Source organism: Aristolochia californica, unplaced genomic scaffold (assembly GCF_029961685.1).
Source record: "Aristolochia californica isolate CCGP_79_NKW_82.1479 unplaced genomic scaffold, dmAriCali1.0.hap1 SCAF_8, whole genome shotgun sequence".
Taxonomy (NCBI): Eukaryota; Viridiplantae; Streptophyta; class Magnoliopsida; order Piperales; family Aristolochiaceae; genus Aristolochia; species Aristolochia californica.
The window spans coordinates 39,594,994-39,621,942 of NW_027182279.1; the positions used below are offsets into that span (position 1 = coordinate 39,594,994).

At 36.6% G+C, this 26,949-nt stretch overlaps 3 protein-coding genes and 1 long non-coding RNA gene across 6 annotated transcripts; 2 read left to right on the forward strand and 2 right to left on the reverse strand.

Annotated features, from left to right (window-relative positions):
• The first annotated feature begins 351 nt into the window (after nt 1-351).
• LOC137938955 (transcription factor EGL1-like) lies at nt 352-6,221 on the forward strand. The gene is given in 10 exon segments (XM_068784087.1): nt 352-778; nt 902-1,183; nt 1,721-1,975; nt 2,472-2,568; nt 2,718-2,732; nt 3,129-3,185; nt 3,290-3,760; nt 3,762-4,178; nt 4,653-5,087; nt 5,556-6,221. Coding segments are annotated over 9 exon segments (1,959 nt in total). The 5' UTR covers nt 352-778; nt 902-1,043; the 3' UTR covers nt 5,628-6,221.
• A 4,426-nt stretch (nt 6,222-10,647) lies between these two features.
• LOC137938523 (gibberellin 20-oxidase-like protein) lies at nt 10,648-11,727 on the reverse strand. The gene is made up of 2 exons (XM_068783476.1): nt 11,372-11,727; nt 10,648-11,278 (listed from the first exon to the last, which is right to left on the reverse strand). The coding sequence occupies exons 1-2, from the start codon at nt 11,725-11,727 to the stop codon at nt 10,648-10,650; spliced, it is 987 nt and encodes a 328-aa protein (XP_068639577.1).
• Nucleotides 11,728-14,015: 2,288 nt separating this feature from the next.
• Nucleotides 14,016-17,764, reverse strand: LOC137939223 (uncharacterized). Of its 3 annotated transcripts, none has more exons than XR_011109931.1 (5): nt 17,085-17,764; nt 16,889-16,992; nt 16,757-16,802; nt 16,309-16,679; nt 14,016-14,380 (listed from the first exon to the last, which is right to left on the reverse strand). It is a non-coding gene; the product is annotated as an uncharacterized lncRNA (long non-coding RNA). The 3 variants fall into 3 exon arrangements; XR_011109930.1 differs by having other exon boundaries at nt 16,305-16,679; XR_011109929.1 differs by lacking the exon at nt 14,016-14,380 and having other exon boundaries at nt 15,458-16,679.
• Nucleotides 17,765-18,386: 622 nt separating this feature from the next.
• On the forward strand, nt 18,387-23,398 carry LOC137939185 (serine decarboxylase-like). The gene is made up of 6 exons (XM_068784401.1): nt 18,387-18,678; nt 18,763-19,218; nt 20,783-21,014; nt 21,787-21,980; nt 22,061-22,197; nt 22,653-23,398. The coding sequence occupies exons 2-6, from the start codon at nt 18,918-18,920 to the stop codon at nt 23,217-23,219; spliced, it is 1,431 nt and encodes a 476-aa protein (XP_068640502.1). The 5' UTR covers nt 18,387-18,678; nt 18,763-18,917; the 3' UTR covers nt 23,220-23,398.
• Nucleotides 23,399-26,949: the final 3,551 nt, after the last annotated feature.

Sequence of the window (26,949 nt, forward strand, 5' to 3'; positions counted from 1 at the left end):
TCCCATGGAGTTTGTCATGTTTCGTTTTTGCATTGCTAGGTGCCTGTATGGTCTGAAAACTGGACCTTTTATATTCTGTGCTTGGAATATAAAACTTTTATGTTCTCCCGGTGTACATTGGTTAGTGAGTACCTAATCAGAAAACTTTTGATGGTGCTCAGGCCAAGGGATTCAAGGATTTTTACAGAGGAGATCCTCACGTGCCTCTTCGGGGACCCTCTCATCAACGGGGGTTCAAGAATGTCTCTCTTCTGACGAAATTTCACCGTCTTCAATTAATTCATCATTTTACTACCCCTACTGCTGCCGCTGAAATTAACAGCTCAAAATTTTGAAATTCGCTGCGGCTAGGGGCTGGCGGCGGCCACCCTTCCTCTCGTGTCATCCCACATGCAAGGCACGATCCTCTTTTTCAGCCTTTCAGGACGAATATAATTCTCTTTGCTACAGTTTTAGCTAATCTAATCTGTTTTAGCATTATTTCTTCCACTTATCTTCAATTAACAACCACCAAAAGAAAAGAAAAAAACAGCATTTCATTATGGGTCCTCCCTTGTGAAGATCGTAAACAGAGACCATTGGTGCTTCTTGAATGTTTAGATTTTCGTCATAAATATTACAGTTTTCTTGTGATTAATGAAGATGGTCCTTTATGAGTAGGATCTTTTGCTCCGTTCCCGTTTCTGGAAACAGATTTTTTTTTTTTTTTTTTTTGCGGGCTCCATTCTTTTGGAGGAATAGTTGAGACCCATTTCAGAGCGGAACGAAGAGCAAACAAGTAAGCATCGAAATTACAGATCTTCTATTATTTAGCCGATGAAACTCCATTTCATTCCCTTATGTCTTCAGACTGTTTTGAGTCAATTTAACCTATTAGCTTGAACCAATATACTGCTTCCAGACTTGCAACCATTGACCTCCGTCGCAAGATATCATATCTGGGTTTTGGTTTGTGGTAATGTGAAATGAATTTTTCCCTGCTATTGTTGCTGCTACCATTTCGTGGGGGAGTATAGATTCTCTTGGTTTACTTAAAGACTATTATGTGTTGGGGAATGGCTGCTGGACTCCAGAACCACGAAGAAGTGCCAGAAGATCACTTCAGGAGAAAGCTTGCAGCTGCCGTTAGGAGTGTCCAGTGGAGTTATGCAATTTTCTGGTCGATTTCTGCAAGACAGCAGGGGTATGCAATCCTTAAAATTTTAAGGTTTAATAGTCCTTTTTTTTTTTTTTCCTTTTGTGTTCTTCGGTTTCAGTCTTTAATCACTGACGCTGGTTCGGTGTTGGTGTATATTAGTTAGAGGTGAATTATATAATGTGAGTAGTGTTTGTTCTTGATCTCGTTTTTCTTTTCTTTTTTAATTTCTTTTGGTACTTAAATAACACAGACTTGGACTAGAGAATGTGTAATGAATGTGAACTGATGAGGTGGAAATGATTCTCAGCCCAATGCATCAATTATTTCTGTAATGATTTATTTCAGGAAAAAAAAAATGAGTTCCCTTTGGACTAGCACATTCTTTCTTTCTTTCTTTTTTTAAATTTCACGTTTTGCTGTTAAGTTTAGTTTTCTTGTATTTTCAGCCACTCTGTGAGATACCACGAAAGCCACTTTGCTTTCTCTCCTGTTTCTATAAAAATTAAACATTTGCTATCATTGTGACGAGGTTCTGGGTATTTCTCTTCTTGACTTGTTTTTGTTTACAATGAGATCTTATAGGATGCTAGAATGGAGTGATGGGTACTATAATGGGGACATCAAGACGAGAAAAACATTTCAACCAATGGAACTAAATGTTGACCAAATAGGTTTACAGAGATGTGAGCAACTGAGGGAACTTTATCGGTCTCTTTCAGCTGGTGACAACAATCAAGAAGCCAAGAGGCCTTCTACTGCTTTATCCCCTGAGGATCTTACTGACTCGGAGTGGTATTATTTGGTCTGCATGTCCTTCACATTTAATCCTGGACAAGGGTAATCTTCTCTTCCATTTTTGGTCTCTGCTGGTTAAATTTGAACCCATTTATTTGGTATTTGATAAAATCTTGGACAAAAGGTCAAATGCTTATCTATTTTATGGGTGGCATGACATCTGATTTATAGAGCTATAATAGTTCAAGTGCATAGTTATTTGAGGGAGACTGACCAACAGCTGCTGCTGTTTCTTGCTCCTGATTAGTATTAGGGTCGTGGGAATGAGCTCTAATGCATATCTATTTGGTTGTAATGCAGCATCTGATTTATATGACTATAGTAGTTCAGATGCTTTAGTATTTGAGGGATACTACTGCTGTTTCCTGCTTCTGTTAATTATAACAACAGCGACTCTGTTTTGTCTTGTTCTGTTTGTGTTGTTTTATCTGTTCATTTACATTATATATTTTCTGTTGTTTTCAGGCCTTATTCTTATGAAATTCTTTTTCATTCCATTGAGTAACTTTTTATACATATTTTTTATTCCTCCAAAAAGATTGCCAGGAAGAGCATTAGCAAACGGTCAACACATCTGGCTATGCAATGCCCACTTAGCAGAAAGCAAAGTCTTCTCACGCTCCCTTCTAGCAAAGGTGGAGATCCGTCAGCACAGTTACATTTTTAATTTTAGTGAATGTCTTGAGTGAAAACATTTTCTTCTTGAAAAATGGCAGAGGAATCTAATCTTATCGTGGTCTTTCTTTGTCTTGAATGATCCATTGGCTCTCAATTTCACCCTCAGAGTGCATCTATTCAGGTATTTACTCTTCTAAATTAGGAAGTTTTAAATGTAAATTTTAAAGAGTTCATGAGCACTTATAGATGAGTTTGAGTCAAATCATGCAATACACAGCTGATGCAATTTTGAACTGAATAGAATAATGAATTCAGTATTTGAAGTACTATGTTTCATTGGTGTCTCATTTTGTGACTAGGATTGTCCGATTGGTGAGTTCATTGTTAGCTTCAACCTAGTATTTGTACCTACACCAATAAACGATGCATTATCTGAGTGAGAGAGAGAGAGAGATGACTGCACTCTGTTCTGGTTGTGGAAATATGTCATACAATCTAAAGAGTTTTAGTGGCATTCGTATTTTCCATTTCATGTTGTGAATATATCTTCTGTAACTATTATTTCCACAATTTGAAGACGGTTGCATGCTTTCCTCTTATGGGTGGTGTTCTGGAACTAGGTGTGACTGAACTGGTGAGAAGACTATACACTCCATCTAGATGGTTAGTGATCTTTAGTGAGTGTCATTTTTTGGGTCTTGTAAATGGTCTTATCTGATTGTAATTGTCTCTGTAAAGTTCTCAGGGGATCCTGCTCTCGTTCAACAAATCACCACCACATTTCTAGAGTTTCCAAAGCTTCTCTGCTATGAGCAATCTACATTCAGCCCCAGGAATGTTGAGAAAGAAGACAACCAGATATATGCTGAAGTTGACCATGGGAAGCTTAATTCAGTACCTGGATGTGGTATGGAGTCCAAGGATTATCCGTCAACTTTTTCTCATCAGTTCACACCTAAAGAAGAAGTAGAATTGAATCCAATTGAAGAAATACAGAATGATGAGTTAAAAACTGGTTCATCAGAGGATATTTCTACTGATTGTGGAGCTAATGTAGACACCGAAGATTCTTTTATGGCAGAGGGTATAAAGGGACATTCTCAAGTCCAAAGTTCGCAATACATGGATGATGACTTTAGCAATATAAACTCAAGTGATTGCATATCTCAATCCTTTGCTGCTGTTGAAAAAGCTGCCTCCTGCGAAAACATCTAATGCTCTTTTACAAGAACTTCAAGAGTGCAACCACACTAGATTTAGCTTGTTGGATCTTGAAACAAATGACTATCACTATTCAAAGACTCTGGCAGTCATTTTCAGAAACTCTGAACACTTGGTTGTTAAGCCTGCCCTTTTAAATGTTTCTAGTTCTTCAAGCTTGACATACTGGAGGAAAGACTTAGACGGCCCTGTGCTGCAGATTTGTAGTAATACATCACAGAAGATACTGAAAAGGGTTTTAGTTGAAGTTTCATGGATGCATGGCAAGTCCCTATTGTCTCAGCATGAGAATGGTGCCACAGGGTATGGTTACAGTGGTAACCATGTTTTGTCTGAGAGGAAGAGAAGAGAGAAGTTGAACGAAAAATTTCTGATTCTCCTGTCACTGATTCCTTCTATTAGCAAGGTAATTGAAACTGACATCTCTTGTCCTATGTTAGATTAATGTTTGCTCTCAGCATTCATGTATTGGATATTTTTAGCAGAAGTCTTTTAGAGTGTATTTATTCTTTTATCAGAAGTTGTGGAATGTTACTAGGAGATCAACAGTGATTTCTATTGTGGGATTCAAGTGGTGGCATATTGTTGCCATACCCAGTTTACAGGATATATTTCATATCCTGGAGAGCCCACTTCTTCCATCATGGATAGTTCTTAACAAGTACCCTTTTTGTGATGACTCAAAAATGCAGATGAAACTTGAACTTGGGATACTTCTAACCTTAGGTTAGTAATCCTAGATGGTGTTAGCTGGACATTGAAACAGATCTGTCCTTGTTTCACTTCAACCAGCTCAAGATCCTGCACCAAAAGAGCAAATAGGCTAATATATTTTTTATTATCATATTTTTATTTTTATATTTATTTATTTATTTTTCAGATTGATAAGGCATCCATCCTTGGGGACACTATTGAGTACCTTAGAGAGCTTGAAAGAAGGGTCAACGAGTTGGAAGCTTTCAAGGATTTTGCAGCCTCTGAACCGAGAGAAAGAAGGAAACACCCTGATGTAGTTGAGAGAACATCTGACAACTGTGGACATAATGCTAATGAAAAAAGGAATCTCATAAACAAGAGAAAGGCCTCTGACATTGATGAAGCAGATGCAGAACTCAATTGGGTGGTATCTAAAGATGGCTTGGCTGACGTAACAGTTACAATAGTTGACAAAGAGGTCTCAGTTGAACTAAGATGTCCATGGAGGGATTGTTTGTTACTCGAAATAGTCGATGCAATAAGCAGTCTTCATTTGGATGCTCACTCAGTCCAGTCATCAACTACTGATGGGATTCTTGCTCTGATGCTCAAATCTAAGGTCTGAATATTTGAGAGCAAAGCCCAAGTTTTCCTGTTTACCTTTGAAAGAAAGATGTCAAGTCGCTCTTTTTAGAGAAGCCCATGAAAGACTTCATCCAGGGCAACTCAATAAACTGTTAATGTGTGCCTACAATTACTCCAAATTAAACCTTCAAAAAACCTGGAACTGTTCAGGGGTAAAAAAAGATGGAATTCCAAAAGACCTGAACTGTTGAGGGTGGAAAAGACAAAATGTCAAAAGATAAACCATTTAGTGGTGAAAAGACAAGAACTACTTAAAAGTCTGATGTTTCAATTCAAGTAGTAGGCTGAGTTTTTCCCAGAGCTGTCTGGTTATCATTGTACAATATGTTTGCCTGGTTGAATCACCTCATGAGCTTCTCACTTAGTGGCTTGTTAATGGCATCATTTGGTTTTTCATTTTGTGTTTTTTTTTATCGAGTAACACAAATTTTCTTCCATCCAGTTCAGAGGAGCAGCAGTGGAATCAGCATGGATGATAAAACAAGCCCTACAGAGAGTAATCGGTAAGTTTTGATGTTCAGTATGTTCTACAGGGACTGCCAATGAAGTAATGCTGCTAAGGTTGCATGGTGTATTACAATTCTAGCTACCTTGTCCTGATTGCCATATCGCATATTAAAATAATTTCAGACTTCTTTGTTCTTTCTGTTCCATTTGAGTGTACGAGGGTTACTTTCGAGTCTAAGAAGTCTTTACACAGCAATTCCGGACATTTGAAAATGAAAGTTCAGTTGCCACACCAAACTCAATACATAGTCACCTGTATTTGCTGTGACTAATGTGCTATAAGGGATGTATAATTATTTATCTCATCATATTGTTATCATCATTGGTAATTGGACCAAATACCAAAGGTTTTTTGGACTGTACATGTTGAAGAATGAGAGGTAGGAAGATGTGAGGTCAAGGGGTTCGATTTAGTTACTGATGAAAGTCCTCTATTATCAGTGGGAGAGTTGCAGCGACTCTCTTAAAGAAAGTTTGTGGCTGTTGTTTGACGTTTTGTATGATAAAAACGCTTGGATTCTCTGCAATGAACATGTAGCATCACAAACCATGAACAAGATGGTAGAATGTACTTGGGGAGAAACTGAATTACTTGTTTCTTTATTTTTGGGTCAGATAGTTGAAATGTTTTCTTAAGGATCTACAAGACTATTCATGAATTGAGAACCTCTGGTTGACCACCTGCTCACATAGCACTGATACAAGTACTCATTGGGCATCATTTAGTAAATTTCATTCATGCAAAGTGCACCAAAATTTTGTCTATTATTTTTCTCTTCTTCACCAGTGAGGATTGCTTCATCTTCTCTTCACCCTCGATATCACTGGGGCCTCCTTGGTGGCAGCTGGGACTGGCCTTGCTTGTTTCCTGGTGCCTGCTGCTACTGCTAATTCCTTTCCCCATCTCTGCCTTACTTGATGTTCCTCCATCTCTACCCTACTGGAAAGCCTTCAATTATGACCTCAGAAGGAAGTGATGGAGACTATGCACGTGCCAAACTTCCTTCAGCTCTGACTGAAGCAATTCTTGAACTGTCTTTCAGAACCCAGTGAAAAATGAGATATCAGCAAAGAAACCTGCAGAAAGAGCCTGTGGAGAGGATTTGGCAATTGATGTATATATTAGGGTTTTGGATTTTGAGGCCGTAACATCTTACAACATCATACAAGCATAAAGGATATTTGTCCCAAATGTGGCATGTATTGTACACAATTGGCTGTAAAATGTTGTTAAAATAAACGACAATACGATCTTTTATCGTATATGTATCGCATGTTAATTAACAAACTCAATACTTCTTCCAACAATTTGTAAGTTGGGACATAAAATTTTTGTTCCCATAGAACATGGCAAGTAGCAAAACAAGGGTCCCCATCATTAGTTGAATAATAAAAATTCTCATATGGATAGATGTGAGGAAATAGTAATGGGTTATAACTTAAACAATAGCCTCCTTAATAGCTAGTCATTATGGTCTAATGATGGTATTAGAGAATATATGTCTCTAGACTAAAACATAGTTGTGCTTCATTGAGTGAATGCGAGTTTGTATGTTATGTACTCCATTACGAGTTTATGCCTGTATATCGGGCTGGTAATGGACAAGGCAAGGTATCTCGCATGTCGGTACAAAAATTGGGGGAAGAGAGGAAGGTGGGGGTTACCCACCTATCCTCTACATTATTAGGAATTAGATCGCTACCCCTACTTCTCTCCTTATTTTTATCTAATTTTATCTCCCCATGAGGCGAATGTTTGATCATTGACCCCTTGCGAGCAAAAAGGAAGGAATGTTTTCGACAAGCAAAGAGAAAATGAGAATTTGACCATTATTATTCTCAAAAATAATTAGTAAAAATGAGATAATTATCAAATTATCCTTTTTAATGGTCAAAATATCATTTTCATTTATTTTCTTTTCTTTTCTAGGGGGTACCAAACAGACCTTAACATTGCAAGGCATAAGGTACTTCCCATTAGGTGCAAAATTCTCCTTATTTTTCATATATTGGTGAGGAAGAAGGCCCCCTTGGAGGTGGGGGAGCATCGAACCCTTGCAAAAAAATGGAAAGAGCGCTCTCGTTCTCTTTATATGCCAAGAAGAGGTTCCTTCAATAGGCCCCTTAACTTCGGTAACAATTGATATATACCTTAGTTTCGAAGCAAAAACTAAATTCTTTTTTTACTTCTTCATTTTCGTCCCTTCCTTCCTCCCTCCCCATGCATTACACTACCATCACACTCTTTGTTCTTCTCTAAGAAGGAAAGAAAAAAGAAAAAAAAAAAGATTTTCAGATTGTTATTGACGTGGATGCCATGTAATCGCCATGTCAGACCCACATAAGGCTATCACACCAATTGAAAATTCACACTTGTCCATCATGAAATGCAATTTGTTAGTCTAATATCTATCTTTCTTGTTTCTTAATAAACTCACTTCTTCTCCCACGTGAGGAGAAATGGGATCAAGTGATTTTCACTTGTATAAGGATAAGGTTGTTTTCATTTGATTCGAGATGTTGCCTTTGTGAAAATGGGTTTTATCTTAAACCCTAATATCCTCACCTAAGCCAATTTCGATACCTGGTACCCAAATGTCCAATAGTAAACTTCCAACAACTTGTATCAAATAATACATCGTCTATATCGATTGTCGCCAAAATCTGTTACATTTCACCTGCAAATTCGATATGGATCACAATCGAAATAAGATGAACCTCATTTATTAATTTAAGCTTTAGGGTTTTAGGACCCTTAAAACAAGGAGAGATTCTCTAACAAACCAAAGAGAATGAAAGTGTTGTAAGCTAGGGATTCAATATAAGTTGTAGCATACATGGAAGAGTTCTCAAGGGCTCACTTATAATCTCACAGGTTAGAGATGCCTCATTAACATCTTCATAAAATAATCTTCAGCTTAAAAAAAAAAGTATTTTTTGTCTTCATGAGATGGGGTTGGAGCTATTAAATGCAACAACCTAAGCTTAGCAACTTGTGGGTGCACTTGTATTTGTTTATTGCATTTGTATAGTTCAAAAATAGCAAATGGCCAGCTTTGACAAGCTTTTAAATACATCCATGACTTATGTTGCTAGGCCATGAAGTAGGAAACCTTTATGATTGTTTTTGAAGCTATGAAGCAGCATAAAAAGTTGACAAGGGGTTCATTGGAAAGCCATTTTCTTGTTCTTGGTGTTTACTTTCTTTCTTTTCTATGAAAAATATACCAATACTTTTGGTTTTGGATTATCTTCCAAATTATTCCCACAAGAGATTCCGACCGATTTTTTCTAATCCTTTGATAAATAAGGCAGATGTATTTGATGTTATCTTGAGCATTCTACACACAAAATTAGAAGTTATGGAATTTAATATCGATTAATAGGGAGACGAAAGGATGGTTCTCTATTTTTTTCTCTTTTTTTACCTATTTTTTCATGACATTTCTCTCTAATGAATCCATTATTTTAAATATACCTAAATCTAGTGTTTATATTAAGCTAATTCTTTTTTACCAAAGACTATTGTTGATCATTCTAAACATCTTCAGTCTTAATGGATGTTAAAGAGAAACTCCTTACTCAACTGCTTTTGGTTAAGAACTTAATTACACTTCTTTCGACTTTTTGTTGCATTAGATATGTGTTAATAATGCTTAAAGAGTTTGATTATGACAAATAAATTAATAAGCTGTCTATGAAAGATGCTCAAACTCTTCCCCTCTCTCTCTCTCCATCTTTTGTTGGTGGGGAAGGGCTCCCACCCTTCTCTTTGTCATGCATGATCGAGGCGAGGCTAGGGCAACTGCCTCTTTCTCATGCAAATCAAGGGAATAGCTCTACCTATGAGAGTTTTTTTTTATCTTTTTAAGAAAATTTTAAAACAAACTTACGATGTTAGATGACATCATATTTGTGGTCAACCGATAGTCAAACCCGATTGACCCAAGTATAACTAATCCAGTTCAATATGACCTACAACTTGTGAGGTGAATGATGGGTTGGATTTTATAACATTGATTTTTAACACCATAAAAAATGTATACTTAGCAAAGTATGGTGTTACATATACATTAATTGCATCGACTTTAATTCTCACCAAGAGCTCAAGTATGCTTTTGAATAGAGGATGGTATGGCTTGTTTGCACTTAAAAGAGGACACTACCACTCTCAACTTGCACTTCAACTAACTTGTAAGTCATTAAGATCTATACATGTAAATGGGTGGAAAATATGAACTCATTAAGAATTATTGAAATAAAAGTATGAAAATACAAGTGTAGTCTACAATGATTGGGAAGAAGAAGACATTTTCAAATAGAAAACACTATGATGATGTACAAAGCTTAGATTCCCACCTAAGGACAAAGCCTTTCTCCTACAAGAATCTCAAACATGCTAATTGGATAATAGACTTTGGAAATTTTTAACTTGTGTTTGATCAAGGGAGTGGCATGGCATTACTTGTATAATTAAAAGAATGTCAACTACAAGAATTTATGGAAATATATGTTTGGATATTGATTTATCTTTTCTTCTTTCTTCTCTTGTTCTCCTTGTTCTTTCTTTCTCTCTTAGTTCTTGAGTGAGCAATGCTCTTTTCTTTTCCTAACTAAAAGAGAGAGAGAGAGAGAGAGAGAGAGAGAGGAGTGTTGACCAAAAAAATAAACAAACCAAACACTGGGAATGACAGCCCAGACCAATAAATAATGTAATAGATAAATGCATGTACAAGTTGAATGATGAAGTTCAACTATATTACAGTTGCTCTTAGTTTTTTTATTTTGTGCAATAAAAGAATATCATCAATCTCTTCACCAGAGACCAACATGACTCATAATGCAATTTCCCTCTCTACCAACCTCAACCTCCCTCTCTTAATTTCCTCTACTCTCCACTCTCAGCATAGCTTTTCTTTCCATCACCAGGGGCCTCAAACATCACAAAAACAATACAGTACAACATCAAAATCAATACAAAATTAACCCAAGAAGGGTTATCCTCAATCAACATGAACTGAATTATCTCATGAATCATCGGGGGGTTCAATCAGCTCAGAAGTCACAATTGATGCAAAATCATCCACGGTATAGCCAACTTTGTCAAATCTTCCTCTCTCTGAGTTTTCTCTGAATTTCACATAATCTGAACAGAAAAATTTGAGATACAGTCTTTCTTTCCCTTCACCCAGAACTTCCTCAGGCGCCCAGATCACTTTGTCATCCTCAAAACACCAGAAGAAAGCAAGAGAGAGACGAGTCACTGAGTGCTTCAACACAACCCTGTGTGCAGATGACCTTAGTCTCCCATTGCTCCAAGCTTGCAGCAAATCACCGATGTTCACGACTAGAGTCCCTTCTTTGGGTTTGATGTCCATCCATTTGCCTTCCTTAGATCTCACTTGTAGGCCACCAATCTCATCTTGGTTGAGAATTGTTATGCAGCTCATGTCAGTGTGCATCCCAAGCCCTTCAACCTCTTCATTCTCCACGTTAATCGGTGGCGTGTAATGAACTATTCTCAAGTATCCTTGGCAGCAACCAAATTCAGACTTAGAAAACTTCTTCTCAAATCCATCACCTAAACATCTCAGAACAATCCCCATTACTCGCTTTGACAATTCTGTCATCCCGGTACAGTATTCTTCTAACAGGTCACTACAAAAAACAAAAAGAGAAGAGGAAGATTTTCAGCACAGCGATTGATGGGAAGCAACGCGCAGAGGTGAAGTGCACAGGGAAGCGTGTTACCAGAATTCAAGATATGGTGGGTCGGAGAGGAGGATATCAATGGAGCCCTTTGCAGAGGCAAAGAAGTCCGGCCCGGAGACTCTGAGGCTTTCAAAGAAGGGGGAGGCAATGAAATGGGGAGTGTAGGTCTTGAGAGTTGATGAAGGGCCGAGCTTCTGTTTTGACTCCATGGGAAGGGTGAAGAGATGTTTGGAGAGAGAGTAGAGGTTGGTAAGAAGGTGCTTTGAGATGCCATGGTTGATGATGTTGAAGAAGCCCCATTCTTGGCAGGCTTCACAGAGGGAAGAGAGCGCGGAATGCAAGGGCTGGGAGAGGTCCAATGTGGGGAGCTGGAGGGAGTTTTCTGGTTCAGTCATTGTTGATCACAGAGAAGGAAAGTTGGTTGGTTTCTTCAGATGGGAGATGCCATATATATGGGAAGAAGAGAGAGATGGCTGAGAGAGAAGAGAGAGAGAGAACCGTGTCATAAAAGACAGTGTAAGAAGAAAAAAAAAATTAAGATCTGATCAAATTGTACTTTTTCCATTTGGGAATGTTTAATAAAAAATAGCCCATGTTTGGATTTTTTACTCCCTTCAAGGGAGGTTATGAAAACCAAATTCACCCTTTCCTGTAGTTTTGAATCACAACCATGAAGACAGTGAAGCCTAGAGAAGATATAACACTTACCTCCTGGCATTCTTTATAATAGAGAGAGAGAGAGAGAGAGAGAGAGAGAGAGAGAGAGAGAGAGAGAGAGAGAGAGAGAGAGAGAGAGATTGGAGGGGGGTTGTGTTTGGTCGGGAAAGAGAGTCAAAAGAAGCGGAATTGATTGATTTAACTTGCAGGTAAAATGAGGGGCAGGAAGGCAGGAATGAAGGAAGTTTGCTGGTTTTGTTAAATGCTGATATTTGCATGGGGCATTGAGCTTAGATTCTTCTAGAAATTGCAGCCTCCTCCTGACAGAAACTCTAAATTTTTTCAACTATCCACAGATCAAACAATAAATTAACCTACCCTTTTTACTCTTTATGAGAATGGATCCATACTTTGGATCAGAATGAATCAACTTTTGGATCCTTTTAATAATGTATCAGTCTCTGTGCAGCCTTGATGGGCCATCTCTGACTGACTTGCTTCTGTGCTATAACCCATCCATGGAGGATAAGGAGCCCTGATCATAATATGATGCAGAAAACCAGGAAAAGGAAGTTCTGACCCCCAACTCCATGATGGTGATATTTTCTTCTCTGCTTTTGGCACAAGAAATTGAATTATTTCCCACAGAAAGTTAAAACCAAAGAGAAGTATAAACAAGAGTTTTTTTCTAAAAATCTTCTAGTTCTTGTGCTGGTTTTAGGATATGGGGAATTTTTTATTCGATTCCACTTATCGTACAGAAAAAAGTTAGAGGAAATAGGAAACGAATTTCCTGTGACTAGGAACAGTAGAAAAAGTAACCCAGAACGCACCAAGGCCAGAATAACAGGAAATTTTGTCAAATGAATTGATTCAAGGGTAAATGATTCTTCTGTCATTTTATTTTCCTTTATCGAAGGTGTTTCCCATTTCTGTTTCCTGCACTGAAAATTCTGCAGATCAATGTGTAAAATATAGAGGAATAAGTCAATAGAGAGAGAGAGAGATTCTAAATGTTTCGTGTGAAGTCAACTAAGATGAATGGATTATTCATCTTATCAACTAGGATGCTTGGAGCAAAGGGAACAGGAGGAAAGAATGATGAGTTCAGTCATCCTTTTTAACTGTTTAATTCCAGTAATACACAGATAAACTTGCCAACTCTCTTTCTTAAAAGCAGAATTAATTTCAACAAACTTATGCACTGCTGTGCTGTTCCTTTTGGATTGTTAACAGCGGTAAGAAGTTCTGAGCAGCTTCTTCTTCACAAGAAACTTTAGGGACTGGACTACACTTCAGCAAATTGAAAAATAAAATTAATAACATGGAAAGCTGATCTAGACAAGCACACTTTTCAAACTTTCAACGAAGCTGTTTCTTTTTTGTTCTTCTGGTTTTGTATGTATAACAGCAGACATGACAGATCCATTGCATAGAAGGGCATTTGCAGAACATTGCAGCAGTGCAACACCAGAAAGCTACTTGTGTAGAATTCTTTCTCCAAATAGAACAATACTGAAGAATATATCCATTAAGAAAGAGTACCCACTGCTTTGATAATTCAAATTCATCTTTATTTCTTCAATGATTTGAAGTAGCTCAATCAATTTACGGGCATACTTAAGCAAATAGTTTCAAAATGGCAGCAAGAACTTAAAAAATCGACAAGCGGTTCAATTGATGACTACTCCAGCATTGGCTGATCTCCCTGTTCAATAGTCAACACTGGAAATCTCTAAATATGCTCTCGTGGTCAGACAACTTTCTGAAGTAATGGGAGATTTTGGCCTCCTGGGCATACCTCACGGGAACATGCTATGGCAGGACTCACAAATCAAAAGTTGAGAAATAATTAAAGATTTGAAGGTTGTTAACAGCAAATGAAGCAATGAAACAAGACCCTTGGGGACAAGGGAGGCTTCAAGTACTGTCACAACTCAAAATGTAGAAGAATAACCTATTCATCATATTAAACTAGTCTAACCGTGTTGGATTCAGAGTCAACTCCCAACATGTGCCAGTACAAAGAATAATACCTGCATTTTGAGCTGAATAGAGCAAACTAGATACCCAATAAACACCAACTTCTGTGTTTGCCATTTCCTAAAGTACTCATTCACATCATTGGTTTTAGGTGATTTTGACCAATCACAGAGACAAGTTTTGTATCAACTTTTTTCACATCAATCAAATGATAGAAAGACTCCTCCAGTTCTCTTCTGGATGCTTGAATCCTTCTATCTTTCAGCTTACTGTTGCTAATATCATCTGTGAGATTCGTTTACTTGCCAATGCAGAAGGGAATGGGCACTGGCAAAATCATTTCCATCCAGCTGTTTAAGAGACATATATCATGTCCACAACCAACTCGAATAGTAGTCCAAGCAGTACCTGTAAAGTTCATGAATGAAATAAAAAAGTCAAATACCAAAAGTTTAGATGAAGCAAGTAGATGTTGCAGGGAAGAAGCTAAGAAGCCGCTTCTCAATCTAAGAGATTCATGAACCTAGTAATAGTTCAAAACAAGGACTAGAACATGGCTCCATAACAACATAGCAAGTCAAGAAAAATACAAATTACATAAAATATGAATCGAAGACAAATGGAAAAAAAAACAGATTCCAAAGTTAAAAAAGCATAATAAGATTGTCATCATCAATGGTATACTTCAAATATTTAAATTTTAAACTGCATCATGCAACTAGTTGTAAAACAGTAATTGACAAATTCATTGTTTCTATCACCCACAATCTGATGGAGGACGTGGTAATCATGTATGTGTACCAAGCATAAAATGTAAATATATGACAACTTAAATTCGCAAGTTAGAACTGAGGTTCCCTGTTGTAATAGATATCGAAGAATTCATTGCAAAAACATAACATGCTAGACACAAAGTATTTAATAAGACTATTTCCCTCACAATAACAATCATTTATCACTTCACTCTTTCAACTATACTAGGTTATATAAAGCATTAAAAAACACGATAAAGTAATTTGAGGCAGTAAAAATGGACAATTCGTCTCTGAGTTCATGATGTACAAAATCTCATACAAGAGAAGTTTGTATGTTTCTCAACTTGCACGATGTAAACAGAAACAGGTGATGCTTCCTTCCTAGAATTAGTCCAAAAGAAACTAGATGAGAGTGACACATGTTATTGGGTAGCACACCAGAAGACCTAGAATGGAGTTATTTTTTGTGAAGGCCATAAACCCTGACTATGCACAAAACAGACTGGGAGTATGATACCCAAAAGATTTCTTTTGTTGAGCAAACTTAAGATACAATCTAGAGTCTCAGGAATACTTGAGAAGCTTATAAATAATGTAGCTTCTAGGAAACAGCGGTAAGCAGCTACGACATAGAGTTAGATCAATGCAGAAAATATTGACAATAATGAAATACAAAGAAAAGGGCAGATGTCCAACTGATTGGACAGGAACTCACCTAAATGAAACCTATTGGACTGACCAGGCTTTATGTTCTGAGTTTAAAACATAAGCTTCATCTGTCTTGCCAGGAGAAAAAAGGTTAAATTTCTAAATGCTTCTTTCTGCCTTTTCTCCAATCACTAGAATCCATTCTCTTAAAGGTATAGAAGTACTTATGCATGTCAATGAATTTATGAAAGTCATCCCATGAGTCCTGGTTGAGCCACCAAAAGTGACCACATCAGCTCAACACAGTAACTTGGCAACCCCACTCCAGAGTTGAGATCCCTTTAAACCAGGAAAGGATCATGAGAACACTACACTGCAAAGTGAAGTGAAACATGTAAAATCTTGTGTTTAATGTCAAATTTTCCAAACTGTTCTTAGCCTAAAAAAATTACATTGTTTTTTTTTCCTCACCCAGAGAAGTGGCAAAAGTACTAATCTGTCATGCATTTTTAGGTAGTTCCTGCAGCTAGATCCACAGTGACGCAGACCATATTCATAACTACACATCCTTCAAGTCGAATTATCCAAGGGAACTATTTCTCAAGAACCAATTAGAAGGGTAGGACAAGTCATGGCCAATGCCTTCAAACCATTCAATCATACGAATTAGAATATTTAAATGGACACACCACATACTAAACCCCAGAAGTGCATAAAAGAAGAGTGAAAACTAGTAGGTTAAAAAGACGGCAGAGTGTAGCTCGATCCTAGATGATATTATCCATGTTCTTTTCTTATTTCAAAAATATAAATTTGCATTCAACTAAAAACCAGAGCTGGATTAACACAAGAAAATAGTCAAAGATGCTAAACACCAGAAACAAAAATAAAGTCAGAGATATAGGATCAATACAGTAGAGCTCTATTACCTACAAAATTTACAAGATGAGCATTATAAATATTCTGCGAGGGGCCTCTCCACTGATGTCAGGTATTTGGCTTGGCAATTTGAGGCACTATACTATTGATTTGACTACAATTTCGAATATACCCGCTGGATAGAAGGAAGAAAGGTGAAAGGAATTAAAACAGACAAGCTCTAAATACTGGCACAAAAAAGGGCTAAGCTCAATCAAAGAGAAGTGGAAACTGGTCACAGCATCGTCTATGAGAAGGTCCACCACTCTTTCTGAATCACTTAGACCGGTAGAATGAAGAAAGCTACGCATGACCGAGTAAAACCGACGGGTTGGAGAGCAAAATAAGTCTGAATACTGAAACAGAGACACAGAGCACGCTAAGATCTGCAGAGAAGTGTAAACCGGTCAATTTAGTAAGAAAACGAGAAAAATAAAATTCGATGACAGGAAGGAGAACATACCCCTTTGTCCACTTTCAGTTTTGGACTCTACACAAGCATCTTGCACCTGAAGACCAAATATGATAAATTCATCAGATATTATATCAAGGTTTTGCTTGTCAATATAAGCAGCAGCAGGCACAAAGCACACACATTTGTAGTCTTTTATTTGCTTTCAATGCCGATCAGATGCTGGAGGGCGGGACTTTCCCTCTTCCTCTGAGCACGCACTAACCCAGAGAGTGAACAAAAAGCACCTGGAAAGAAGCCATGCATACCAGCCCATGATCAACAAAAGAAACCTTCAACTGAAACAAGTGCGGGTGATTGAAATTCTGAAAGGCTCGACCATGTACGCGTCGAATACCATGATCAACAGGAATGGTGCTGCTACCACTATCCCAGTCGTCAAAGGAATCAAAGATCGTGTAGCGAAGCGATGCCTCCCTGTCATTGAATTATTTTTGTTTCTTTTGGCCTCCAAACTTCAAACCGACTACCAAGCAGTTCCCAGAGGTGTAGAGAAGGAGAGGAAGAGCAGAGCCTAGAATCTATGTTTGGTTCCCACACAAGTAAAGGGTAGGTTTCATGGGTTTAGGGTTTTGCAGATTGGCAACCTTCAAGTGATCGGATGGCTATGATTGCCCCCACTGAGAGTGAGCGCCGTTCGCTAATGGCAAACTGTGAAGATGAACGCGAAGATGCATAGACGTTCCCGCGGAAAATTGACACTTTTGAAACCCATAAAGAACGGAAACAGCACACTGTTGCCCTTCCAAATCTTCTGTGGCTTGCCGTTCCATACGGGATTGGATTCGGAAGCTCCTACAGTTACTCCCATCTTGGGGCTCTACTCTGTCCGTGCATTACTACCAGTGAAGGATTTAGTATCATGGAACTCCTTCACCTGTGCTTGTTTGGAAAATCAAAACCCAAGAGAGATGCTATCTGTTTTCACAAGGATTGGAACTTCTCATGTAAAACCTAAAGAAACCACAATTCTGAACGTGTTGTTGGCTTCTCCAAAAACGAAAGAACTTCATTTTGTTTTGGGTTTGCTCTGCTATACAGTTAAAAGTGATTTCTCTTCTCCGTTTCTGTTGGATCAAACTCCATTTATGGTCACAAAGAAGAGATGAGAGAAGGGGTAAAAGATTGACAAAAGATGTTAAGGTTTTTCATTTTTGATCATCACATATAATTTGTTCTTTTATGTCAATTAAGTTATTGATCATTCAAAACCCAAATTTTAATATTTAATTATCGTAAAACAAAGAATCATTCATTTATCTGTAAAAAACTCAAACAGTTTTTGGTAATCTTATTCTAGAATTTATTGATTATAACACAGGTTGCCTATATGGATATCATATATTATATTAGGATCAATATATGGCCTATCAATGCATTATCGATCGTTTAACATGATTAATAAACAATTAAAACTCGATATAAAATTACATCTTTATCATCCAATACGTAATATGTGTATGAATGATACAGGCAACCCTAACCATGTCCCTTTTTTTCTCTTTTTTTAATAACTTCCCTCATAAACACAAGGTGGAAGAGAACTAGGTGGAAGAGAACTCATAGCTGTTCTCCTTGCTCATAAACAAAATGAATCTTTAGAATAATAGGATCCAAAGTAGAGGAATGGGGAAAATCCTTAGAAAAAAATCAAGAATCTCGAGTGGAGCCCATCCTCCCCAACCGACCAATCCCAACTTCACCACGTGTGGAGGTTTTCTTCTTCGTTTTCTCAAAATGTTCTCCCACCGTGTATCTGAGAGACAGTCAAGCACGTGACCGCCGAGCAAGAAAACAAGGAGAGAAAGCGGGGGAGACACCCATTCTACTCTCTTTCTCTCTCTCCCGCGAAGAGGAAAGTACATCAGACGGCTGGGAGGAGAAGACAGAGGGCTGTGATTTGGCGTTCGGTGGTAGATATTTACCTGTGATTTTAACATATTTGTTTGATTTTGTGGAAGGAGGTCCGAATCGGGTGTCTTTTTTGTGATTTTCAGGTCTCTCTTGCTCTGGGGTGGCGAACCCTTGATTTTTACGCGCTAAGGAGGGAGGTTAAAGAGAAGGGTTGGTGCGGGAATTGCGTGTGAGGGGTGGAGAGGTCGGTGGAGGAGCAGATCCAGAACGGGAGATAAGGTGCGGCGGCGAAGCGATCATGGTGGGAAGTGTGGATGTTGTTTCGAACGGGTTGAATGGGAAGGTGGAGCAGTTGCCGGAGGAATTCAGTCCGCAGGAGATTACGGAGCCGCTGGCGCCGGTGATTGGGAATGGTGTTGCTCCGCTGCAGGAAAGGGGGGCGAGGGAGATGGTTTTGGGAAGAAATGTGCATACAATGTCGCTTGCCATCACGGAGCCGGAGTTGGATGATGAGCTTACTGGAGATAGGGACGCTTATATGGCTAGTGTTTTGGCGAGATATAGGAAATCTCTGATGGAAAGGACGAAACACCACTTGGGTATGCTTTTTAAAAATTAATTTACTCTATTTGTGTTTTTTTTGTGTCTGAGTATCAATTTCTGCCTTCTCTATTTTTGCTGGACTTCCTGCAAAGTGTGTGGCAGTTAAGGATGTTACGGATTTGAAACTGCTGTTTTATTCACCTGCAATCTGGTTTGTACTTTAAAAGGGACATGAATCTGAGGAAATGTCGTCGAAATAAGACTGATATTTTCCTAGTTCATCTTTAGGAACGGAACTTCATGTGTGATCCTCACGGTCTTTTTAACTCCTGTCCATTATCCTTTGTATATACCATCTGAGCTGCTCTATTGCTATTGTTATTCACTTATCCTTCATCTCGTGTGGTCTTATTTTGCCACACTTAGTTGGTCTATAAATAGATTAGTGCTAATTTCTCATCAATGAGCAGAGATTAGGCTTGTCATAGCTTCAAAATTAGTTAATTTTCGACAGTGTCAATTATCTTGCTCTGGAAAATCCTTTTTTCTTAGTAATTATTAAGATTTTTTCTCTTTGTTATCCTCCAAATTATTTACTTTTAACTTTTGAAATCAAAAAGTTATAAAATGTGCTGTTTGGGTGTTTGACCCTACAAGTTGAAGGAAAGTGGATGTCAACACAATCAGGCATAGGATATCCTGTGATTGTTGGTCTTATAACTTGCAATAAACTTTGGTGCATTATCCTTAAATGGCATGCTTTTGATTCCCATCAAATGTTGTAGCAATAAGATAGTGAAACTTACAGTGGCCGAGGTTGTACAAAGTAGAAAAGATATTAAAGCCGTAGGCTATGACTATTATAGAGGTTATTGAATCTTCAATAGTTTCTCTAATTGTCACATAGGAAAATATGTATACCTGTGGCTGTTAAACTTGGCTTCTGTTAAAACCTGTATATGCATGTGATAGATTAGCTGACGAAATGTAACAGTGTGTTAGTGCATCTTGTTTGACATATTTTGGTTCTCTAGAAAGGTTGGCCTTCATCAAGTCTTTCTTAAGTACTTTATAGCTCATGTCATCAATTTTTTAATTATTCTCAAAGTCATTTTTTACTTTTACTTATTCTTACTTTAGGCTTAGAAAGAGCTTTCTCCTTTATGTTTCATTCTAGAATTAAAAGCTTCTCCAAATACGATACTTGCCTCACGGGATGTTGTTGATTAATTTGTATTCTTACTTTCCATTCATCTTCATTAACTATTCATCTCCTATTCTTACTATTTCGTGGAAATGCCTTTTGAATTGATTATCTATGGTGAAAGAAGGAAGAATTTTTCAAGCTAGCATTAGCTGTTGATACAGGACTATTCTTGTAAACCTTAGGTCTTAGCCTGTTATCCACTGATTAGTTGTGATAAGTTCTGGATTAAACTTGGCGTGGAAGACTTATCACCATCTTTTCATGAGGCGATTTCATTATATGCTATCTTGTGCTTCATCTTTTATGGTTGGTGCTAGTGTCTCTGCTGAGAATTTTTCATTTTTTTGTACTCATATGATAGCTTTGAAATTTACCAGTCTGATATCTGTGAGTTTCCTGCTGATCTGATACAGGTTACCCTTATAACTTGGACTTTGATTATGGTGCTCTGGCACAGCTTCAGCACTTTTCTATTAACAATCTAGGCGATCCCTTTATTGAAAGCAATTATGGAGTCCACTCCAGACAGTTTGAAGTTGGGGTGTTAGATTGGTTTGCTCGGCTTTGGGAATTAGAGAAGAGTGAATACTGGGGTTACATCACCAATTGTGGTACTGAAGGCAACCTACATGGCATCTTGGTCGGGTGAGCTGAATAACCTTTTTTGACTTTTATATTTAGTGAATTTTCTTTATTTCTGTGTAAATTAAACTTGCAACTGCAGTCTTAGGGCATGTATGGAAACCATAGAACAAAAAAGAAAAGAAAAGAGAGGGGGAGAGAAAGTCCTTTTCCAGTGATTGGCAGCACAAATTCTCAAAGAGAAGAAAATATGAGAGAAAAATTTACTATCTTAGTTAATATATTTTCTCTCAAAAAAGCATGTGATTTGGAGAGAAAATTTTATCATAGTATAGAAAACATTTTAATTCAAATTATTTTAATATAAAAACATAAAAGTATTTTCTTGAATTCAAATTCATAGAAATATTAAACCATAGTATGCTTATGTATAATAAATTTATAAATAAAGGTATATTGATAATATTGATTTTAATTGGTAAATTGAAGTGTGTCAATAATATTTTTTTAATACTTATAGATGTTTTAGTTCTTAGGCTTGTATATAATTTTAATCATTAAAAATTTCAAAAATTATTAAGTTTTCTTTTCTTTTCCATTTTCCTTGTGCATTCAAACTAGAGAAACCATGTTTCTCTTTTGTTTTCTCTCTTATTTTCCATGGGCATCTAAACAAGGGAAAAGAAACTTCTTTTCTTTTCTTTTCTCTTTTCTTTCTCTTCTTTTTTCTTTTTTTTTTCTTTTCTCTTCCCTTTCTGTGTTCCTAACAAACACAGCCTTAATCTTCATACAACTCATGTAACCCAACTGATCTCTTTATCTATTGTTAGAGCAGGAGGGAAGTGTTTCCAGATGGAATCTTGTATGCTTCAAAGGAGTCCCATTATTCTATCTTCAAAGCAGCACGGATGTACAGAATGGAATGTGTAAAAGTTGAGACACTCAGCTCTGGTGAGATTGACTGTGCTGATTTCAAATCTAAACTTCTTCAGAACAAAGAAAAACCAGCAATCATAAATGTGAACATTGGTGCGTATCCATCCCCTTTCCCTCTCGTGCTTACGTTCTCACCGGAACGAATTCAGCTTACCTTCTAAGTCATGTTGCAGGAACCACAGTCAAGGGAGCTGTTGATGATCTTGATCTGGTGATAGAAACCCTGAAAGAAACTGGATTTAACAAAGATCGATTTTACATTCACTGTGATGGTGCCCTATTTGGGCTTATGATGCCTTTCGTCAAACGTGTATGCCTCTCGTTTTCTTGTCTATCTTTTTTTAACTAGATCTTTTTGAAGAAAAATATTTCTTCATGTAGAGATTGCTTGCTGTAGTGGCAAACATGAGTTGTTGATAAGTCACTCCAATTTTTCCATGTTTCAGAAGGGTCATGATCAATTAATATCCCCCATGTGGCTCAAAGTTCACATGGGGTTTCTAATGTGAGGTCTTGGATTCAAGTCTAACCAAGGGATACGGTGGGAGTGTGTGGGTTTAGTTAACATTTGAACAAAAAAAGACCTCGTTGGTTGATATTTGCACATCTAGTGTTTTTGGAACAATTGACATTTAGAATAACAAACAAATTTAACCATGTTATGTAGCTTCTTTCATGCTTTGTTACTTAAATTTTTCTGCATATTTTGTCTATCAGTTTGGAGTTTGATATTTTAAATGTTTCTACTTGATTTATTATTAACAGGCTCCAAAAGTTTCTTTTAAGAAGCCTATTGGAAGCGTGAGTGTTTCTGGTCACAAGTTTGTGGGATGCCCTATGCCATGTGGTGTACAAATAACACGATTGGAACATATAAATGTCCTGTCAAGGAACATCGAGTATCTAGCGTCCAGAGATGCAACCATCATGGGCAGCAGGAATGGTCACGCCCCAATCTTCCTCTGGTACACCCTGAACCGCAAAGGATACAGAGGATTCCAGAAAGAAGTCCAGAAGTGCCTGAGAAACGCCCATTATCTAAAAGACAGGCTTCGAGATGCACGGATAGGAGTGATGCTCAATGAGCTCAGCAGCACGGTTGTGTTCGAGCGGCCACAGGACGAGGAGTTTGTGCGGCGGTGGCAGCTGGCATGCCAGGGGAACATAGCCCATGTGGTGGTGATGCCCAATATCACCATTGACAAGCTTGATGACTTCATGAATGAATTGATTGAGAAACGACCCAGTTGGTACCCAGATGAGAAGGTGCAGAGCACCTGCATTGCAGAGGATACAGGGAAGGAGAACTGTGCCTGTCCTCAGCATAAATGAGCCACCCCATAAATTTTGATTTTGTTGTAGTATGATACTATTTATGGCTCTGTGCTGTGCAGCAGAGGTAGTGGATTTTGTTTTTTTGTCTTTGATTTCCCTTGTTCTTGAAGCATTAAGACACGAGTGGAAGGTTTTAGCTAGAAATAAAAGAAAGGGAAGGTATCAATTCCAAAGTTTATCACTTGTTTATCAATTTTAACTGCATAGCAAAGTAAACAGAAGTTGCAATATGAAGTGTTAAATTGGGTCCAAAGCCCTATCCCAAGATGACTAGCCAACTTAAGAAACTTTTTTTCCAGCTAATAAACTTAAGATCTTTATACTCCCTAATCTATGTGGGACTATTCTTTAACACTCCCCCTCACGTGTAGACCCTCTTTTGTAGTTTTATAAGTGGATAATTTAGGATTAGGCAGTTTAGGTGTAAGCCTTCTTTTGTGGTTCTACAAGTAGATAGTTTAGGTGTAGGCTCACATATAAGTACCTGTTCTGATACTATGTTGAGTTGGGTCAATGACTATCCCAAAATGACTAGTCACCTTAGGAAGCCTTTTTCTCAACTAATAAACTCAAGATCTCTATTTGGGACTATTCTTTAACATGAAGTATGCTCTGATTCTTGTCATTGAACCCAGTCTCAAATGACATAATTAGCTCTAAACTACAAAGAATCACATATGACTTAACCTTTAAAAATCAAGTGGGTGAATAGTATTCATAGACCATTACAGGGTTGGAGTTCTTTTCTTCTCTTTTTTATTTCCGCCAAATAGTTAGGAGTTCATAATTTATGTTATTCTTGCAATGATACGATTAAATCTATTTTGCCAATTATTGGTTGAATATGAATGAGTTCTATTTAAACAAAGGAAACCCATATGACTAATACTTCTCACTTGATTGGTGAAGAAATTTTTTATTAATTTAAAAAGGGTAATTTTTACTAGAGGAAAATTAAAAATTGGGTACCTCTAGTATATACGAAATTAGGTCCTCATTTTTTTTTTTTTTTTTTTTGCTTTTTACTTTTATCAATAAAATGTTAAAAACACAAAATGATTTTAAGATCATATTTGATTCAAGCATGGCATTGTGAATAGTTGTGTGATTGTCAACCATTTGAGTTCAATTTTGTAGCATGTTCTATTTTCAAATCATATCAATACATACTTTATGTGGTTTTAGTGGGACATTTGAAAGAACCTGTATTAAGTATTTAAATTTGGGGATTTAAATCCAAGTATTTATTTGTATATACTATGAGATATTTCAATCATACTTGGTCAAATTCATATCATTATTTGTGAGCTATACTTTGAAATCAGTCATTGCATTGATTTAATGTGTTTGCATTTCCCAATTTGAAACTAATCCCAAATCTACATTTAGCCTATATTTTCAAATTAAGCTATTGGGGATTATTTTGAGTTGACTATATATTTTCAAAACCAATTAAGGATTATTTTAAGTTCATGATTACATCGAATAGGTAATTAGAATTAGTGTACTTATTGGTTTGTGCTTTGATTGTAAAATCTACCTATTGAGAGGCAATTTACATCAGGCTATATTATAAACAAATAATTCTTGTAATTGGTTCAAACCTTGAGTAGGTAAGGTGGTTCTCACATCAAATTGTTTGAGAAAATTTGATGTGATTGAGGTCTAGAAGTTGGAAAATTGTGTTTGATATTGAGTGTCTAGACTAGTGTACCTAATGAGCTCCTAAAAATCCCTGGGTGGATCTAATCTTCTGCAACCTAATGAGCCGCTGAAAAATCTCTTTGTGGGTCTAAACTAATATGTGTAGTTAGTTGTCATAAATTTGAGTGTGTGCTATTATAAGTTGGATGTTGTGGTCAATTGAATGGTATAATTACTTGGATGGGCAACATTAGAAGTGGCCTTAGAATCGATTTACGATAGATGTCGTAGGGAAACCCAAGCTTAGTGGAGTCTCAAGGTGATAAAACATCTTGAAGGTAGACTAGCAATCTACTGAAGGATTGTGAACCACCTAAAATTTTGTGTACTTCATATGTAATTGCTACTTAGTGTATCTTGATCATTGTGCATGAGAGTAAACTATGAAGTTGTCATTACACTTTTAATTAATTAAAAAGATAAGTACACATCCAATGATTAAGCAAAAGGAGTTAAAATTAAGAAAAAAAAAAGTTAACAAACCTATTCTGCCCTTTAGGTTTATTCACACCAGACCTTACATACTATTTATCATAAAATAAATTTAGATACAAAAGAACTAATTTACCAAAAGATTTTTTTTTTATCTTTTTAGTCTAAAGAGAGAAAGAAGAGAAAGTGAAAAGTTCACTACGATACCCATAAGGTGATTTGTGATTTAAAATTTTAAGTACTGATTTTTTCAACTAATGTTATCAAATATTTATAAAATTAGTAAACTGAATTAGAATCAATTTTTATACTGACTAATGTATGTGGAACTATCCTTAACACTCCCCCGCGCGTGTAGGCACGTGGAAGCCAACTTTTTGAAGTTCAATAGTTGAACCTAAAAAATGGGAAGTCAATTGAACTTGTTTTCTATTAAAAAAAGGAACCTTGGAAGAGTATCCCCTCCCTATCATTCTCATTGATAGTTGACCCTTTCCTCCCATTTTTTTTTTTTTTTGTCAAAGTTCAGGAAAGGGTTTGTACTCAAACCACTATATAGTAATGGCAAAATCTTTCAACTTTTAGCATCATCCACACTTCATGGCAATGAAATACTTTTATTATAAATTATTAGTACAAGTTATTAAAAGAATATCAAGATTAAGCTATTAATATCAAGTATAACTTTAAATATACCAAAATATTATTGTATGCTTCTCTTAAATTAATGAATGATATTTTTTTATCTTTCACATGAATCCCTATTATAATTTCATATTATAAAAAATATAAGGATGTTTATATGGCATTAAATTAATTATAAAACATAACTAATAATGAAAAGGGAGTCATGGATTTAAGTCCATCTAAGCTAAGTGCATCCAATTCTTAATTTATTAAATTTTAGTTAAATGACTTATTTCTCATTTATTCTTGTCCTATGCATTTATGATTGTTGTTCATTTTATTTTTACTTATTTTTACTAATTTTAATTAATAAAATAAATCTAAGAACATTAGTTTTAAATAAAATAATAAAGTAAATAATATTCTTGTAAATAATGTAAAATTTTCAAAAAAAAAGGGTAGACAAAGTTGGCCCGACTTATTATTATTATTATTATTATTATTATTATTATTATTATTTTCAAGCATCTTTCTGCTCGATGCTTAAATTCTCCATGCAATAAACTTTTCACAACAGTGGCCATTCGAAAATCATCTTGATCTATTTCCAGATCTTATTGCATGTACCCTAGTGACACTTGATTTTGTGTTACTTTCTTCTTTCTAGCACAAATTTCTTTTGTCACACTTATGTGAATAGATCTATCTTTAATTGGAGACAAATAGAATGTTGAACAGTCACAAATATAAAGACTTCAAAATTAATGAAAAAAAAAATACACTAGGAAAAGTAAATTCAGCTTTAGTACTCTATATATGTCTATCTTCATCCAGTGGTGCATACAAGCAACCCTCAAAACTAGTACAAAAATTCCATTTGGAAGAGGAAAACTTGTTATCCACACAGGTTGCCATGGCCAAACAGCCTAGAGTGTTGATGAAGAAGCCCCATCACATATTTGTT

What these genes read in the sequence shown, in the direction of transcription:
- LOC137939185 (XM_068784401.1), top strand. Translation starts at nt 18,918, where the DNA reads ATGGTGGGAAGTGTGGATGTTGTTTCGAACGGGTTGAATGGGAAGGTG. An exon ending in AAGGACGAAACACCACTTGG is followed by an intron (nt 19,219 to 20,782) that starts GTATGCTTTTTA and finishes GATCTGATACAG; the next exon opens with GTTACCCTTATAACTTGGAC. An exon ending in CTACATGGCATCTTGGTCGG is followed by an intron (nt 21,015 to 21,786) that starts GTGAGCTGAATA and finishes TTGTTAGAGCAG; the next exon opens with GAGGGAAGTGTTTCCAGATG.
- LOC137938523 (XM_068783476.1), bottom strand. Translation starts at nt 11,727, where the DNA reads ATGACTGAACCAGAAAACTCCCTCCAGCTCCCCACATTGGACCTCTCC. An exon ending in CCACCATATCTTGAATTCTG is followed by an intron (nt 11,279 to 11,371) that starts GTAACACGCTTC and finishes TGTTTTTTGTAG; the next exon opens with TGACCTGTTAGAAGAATACT.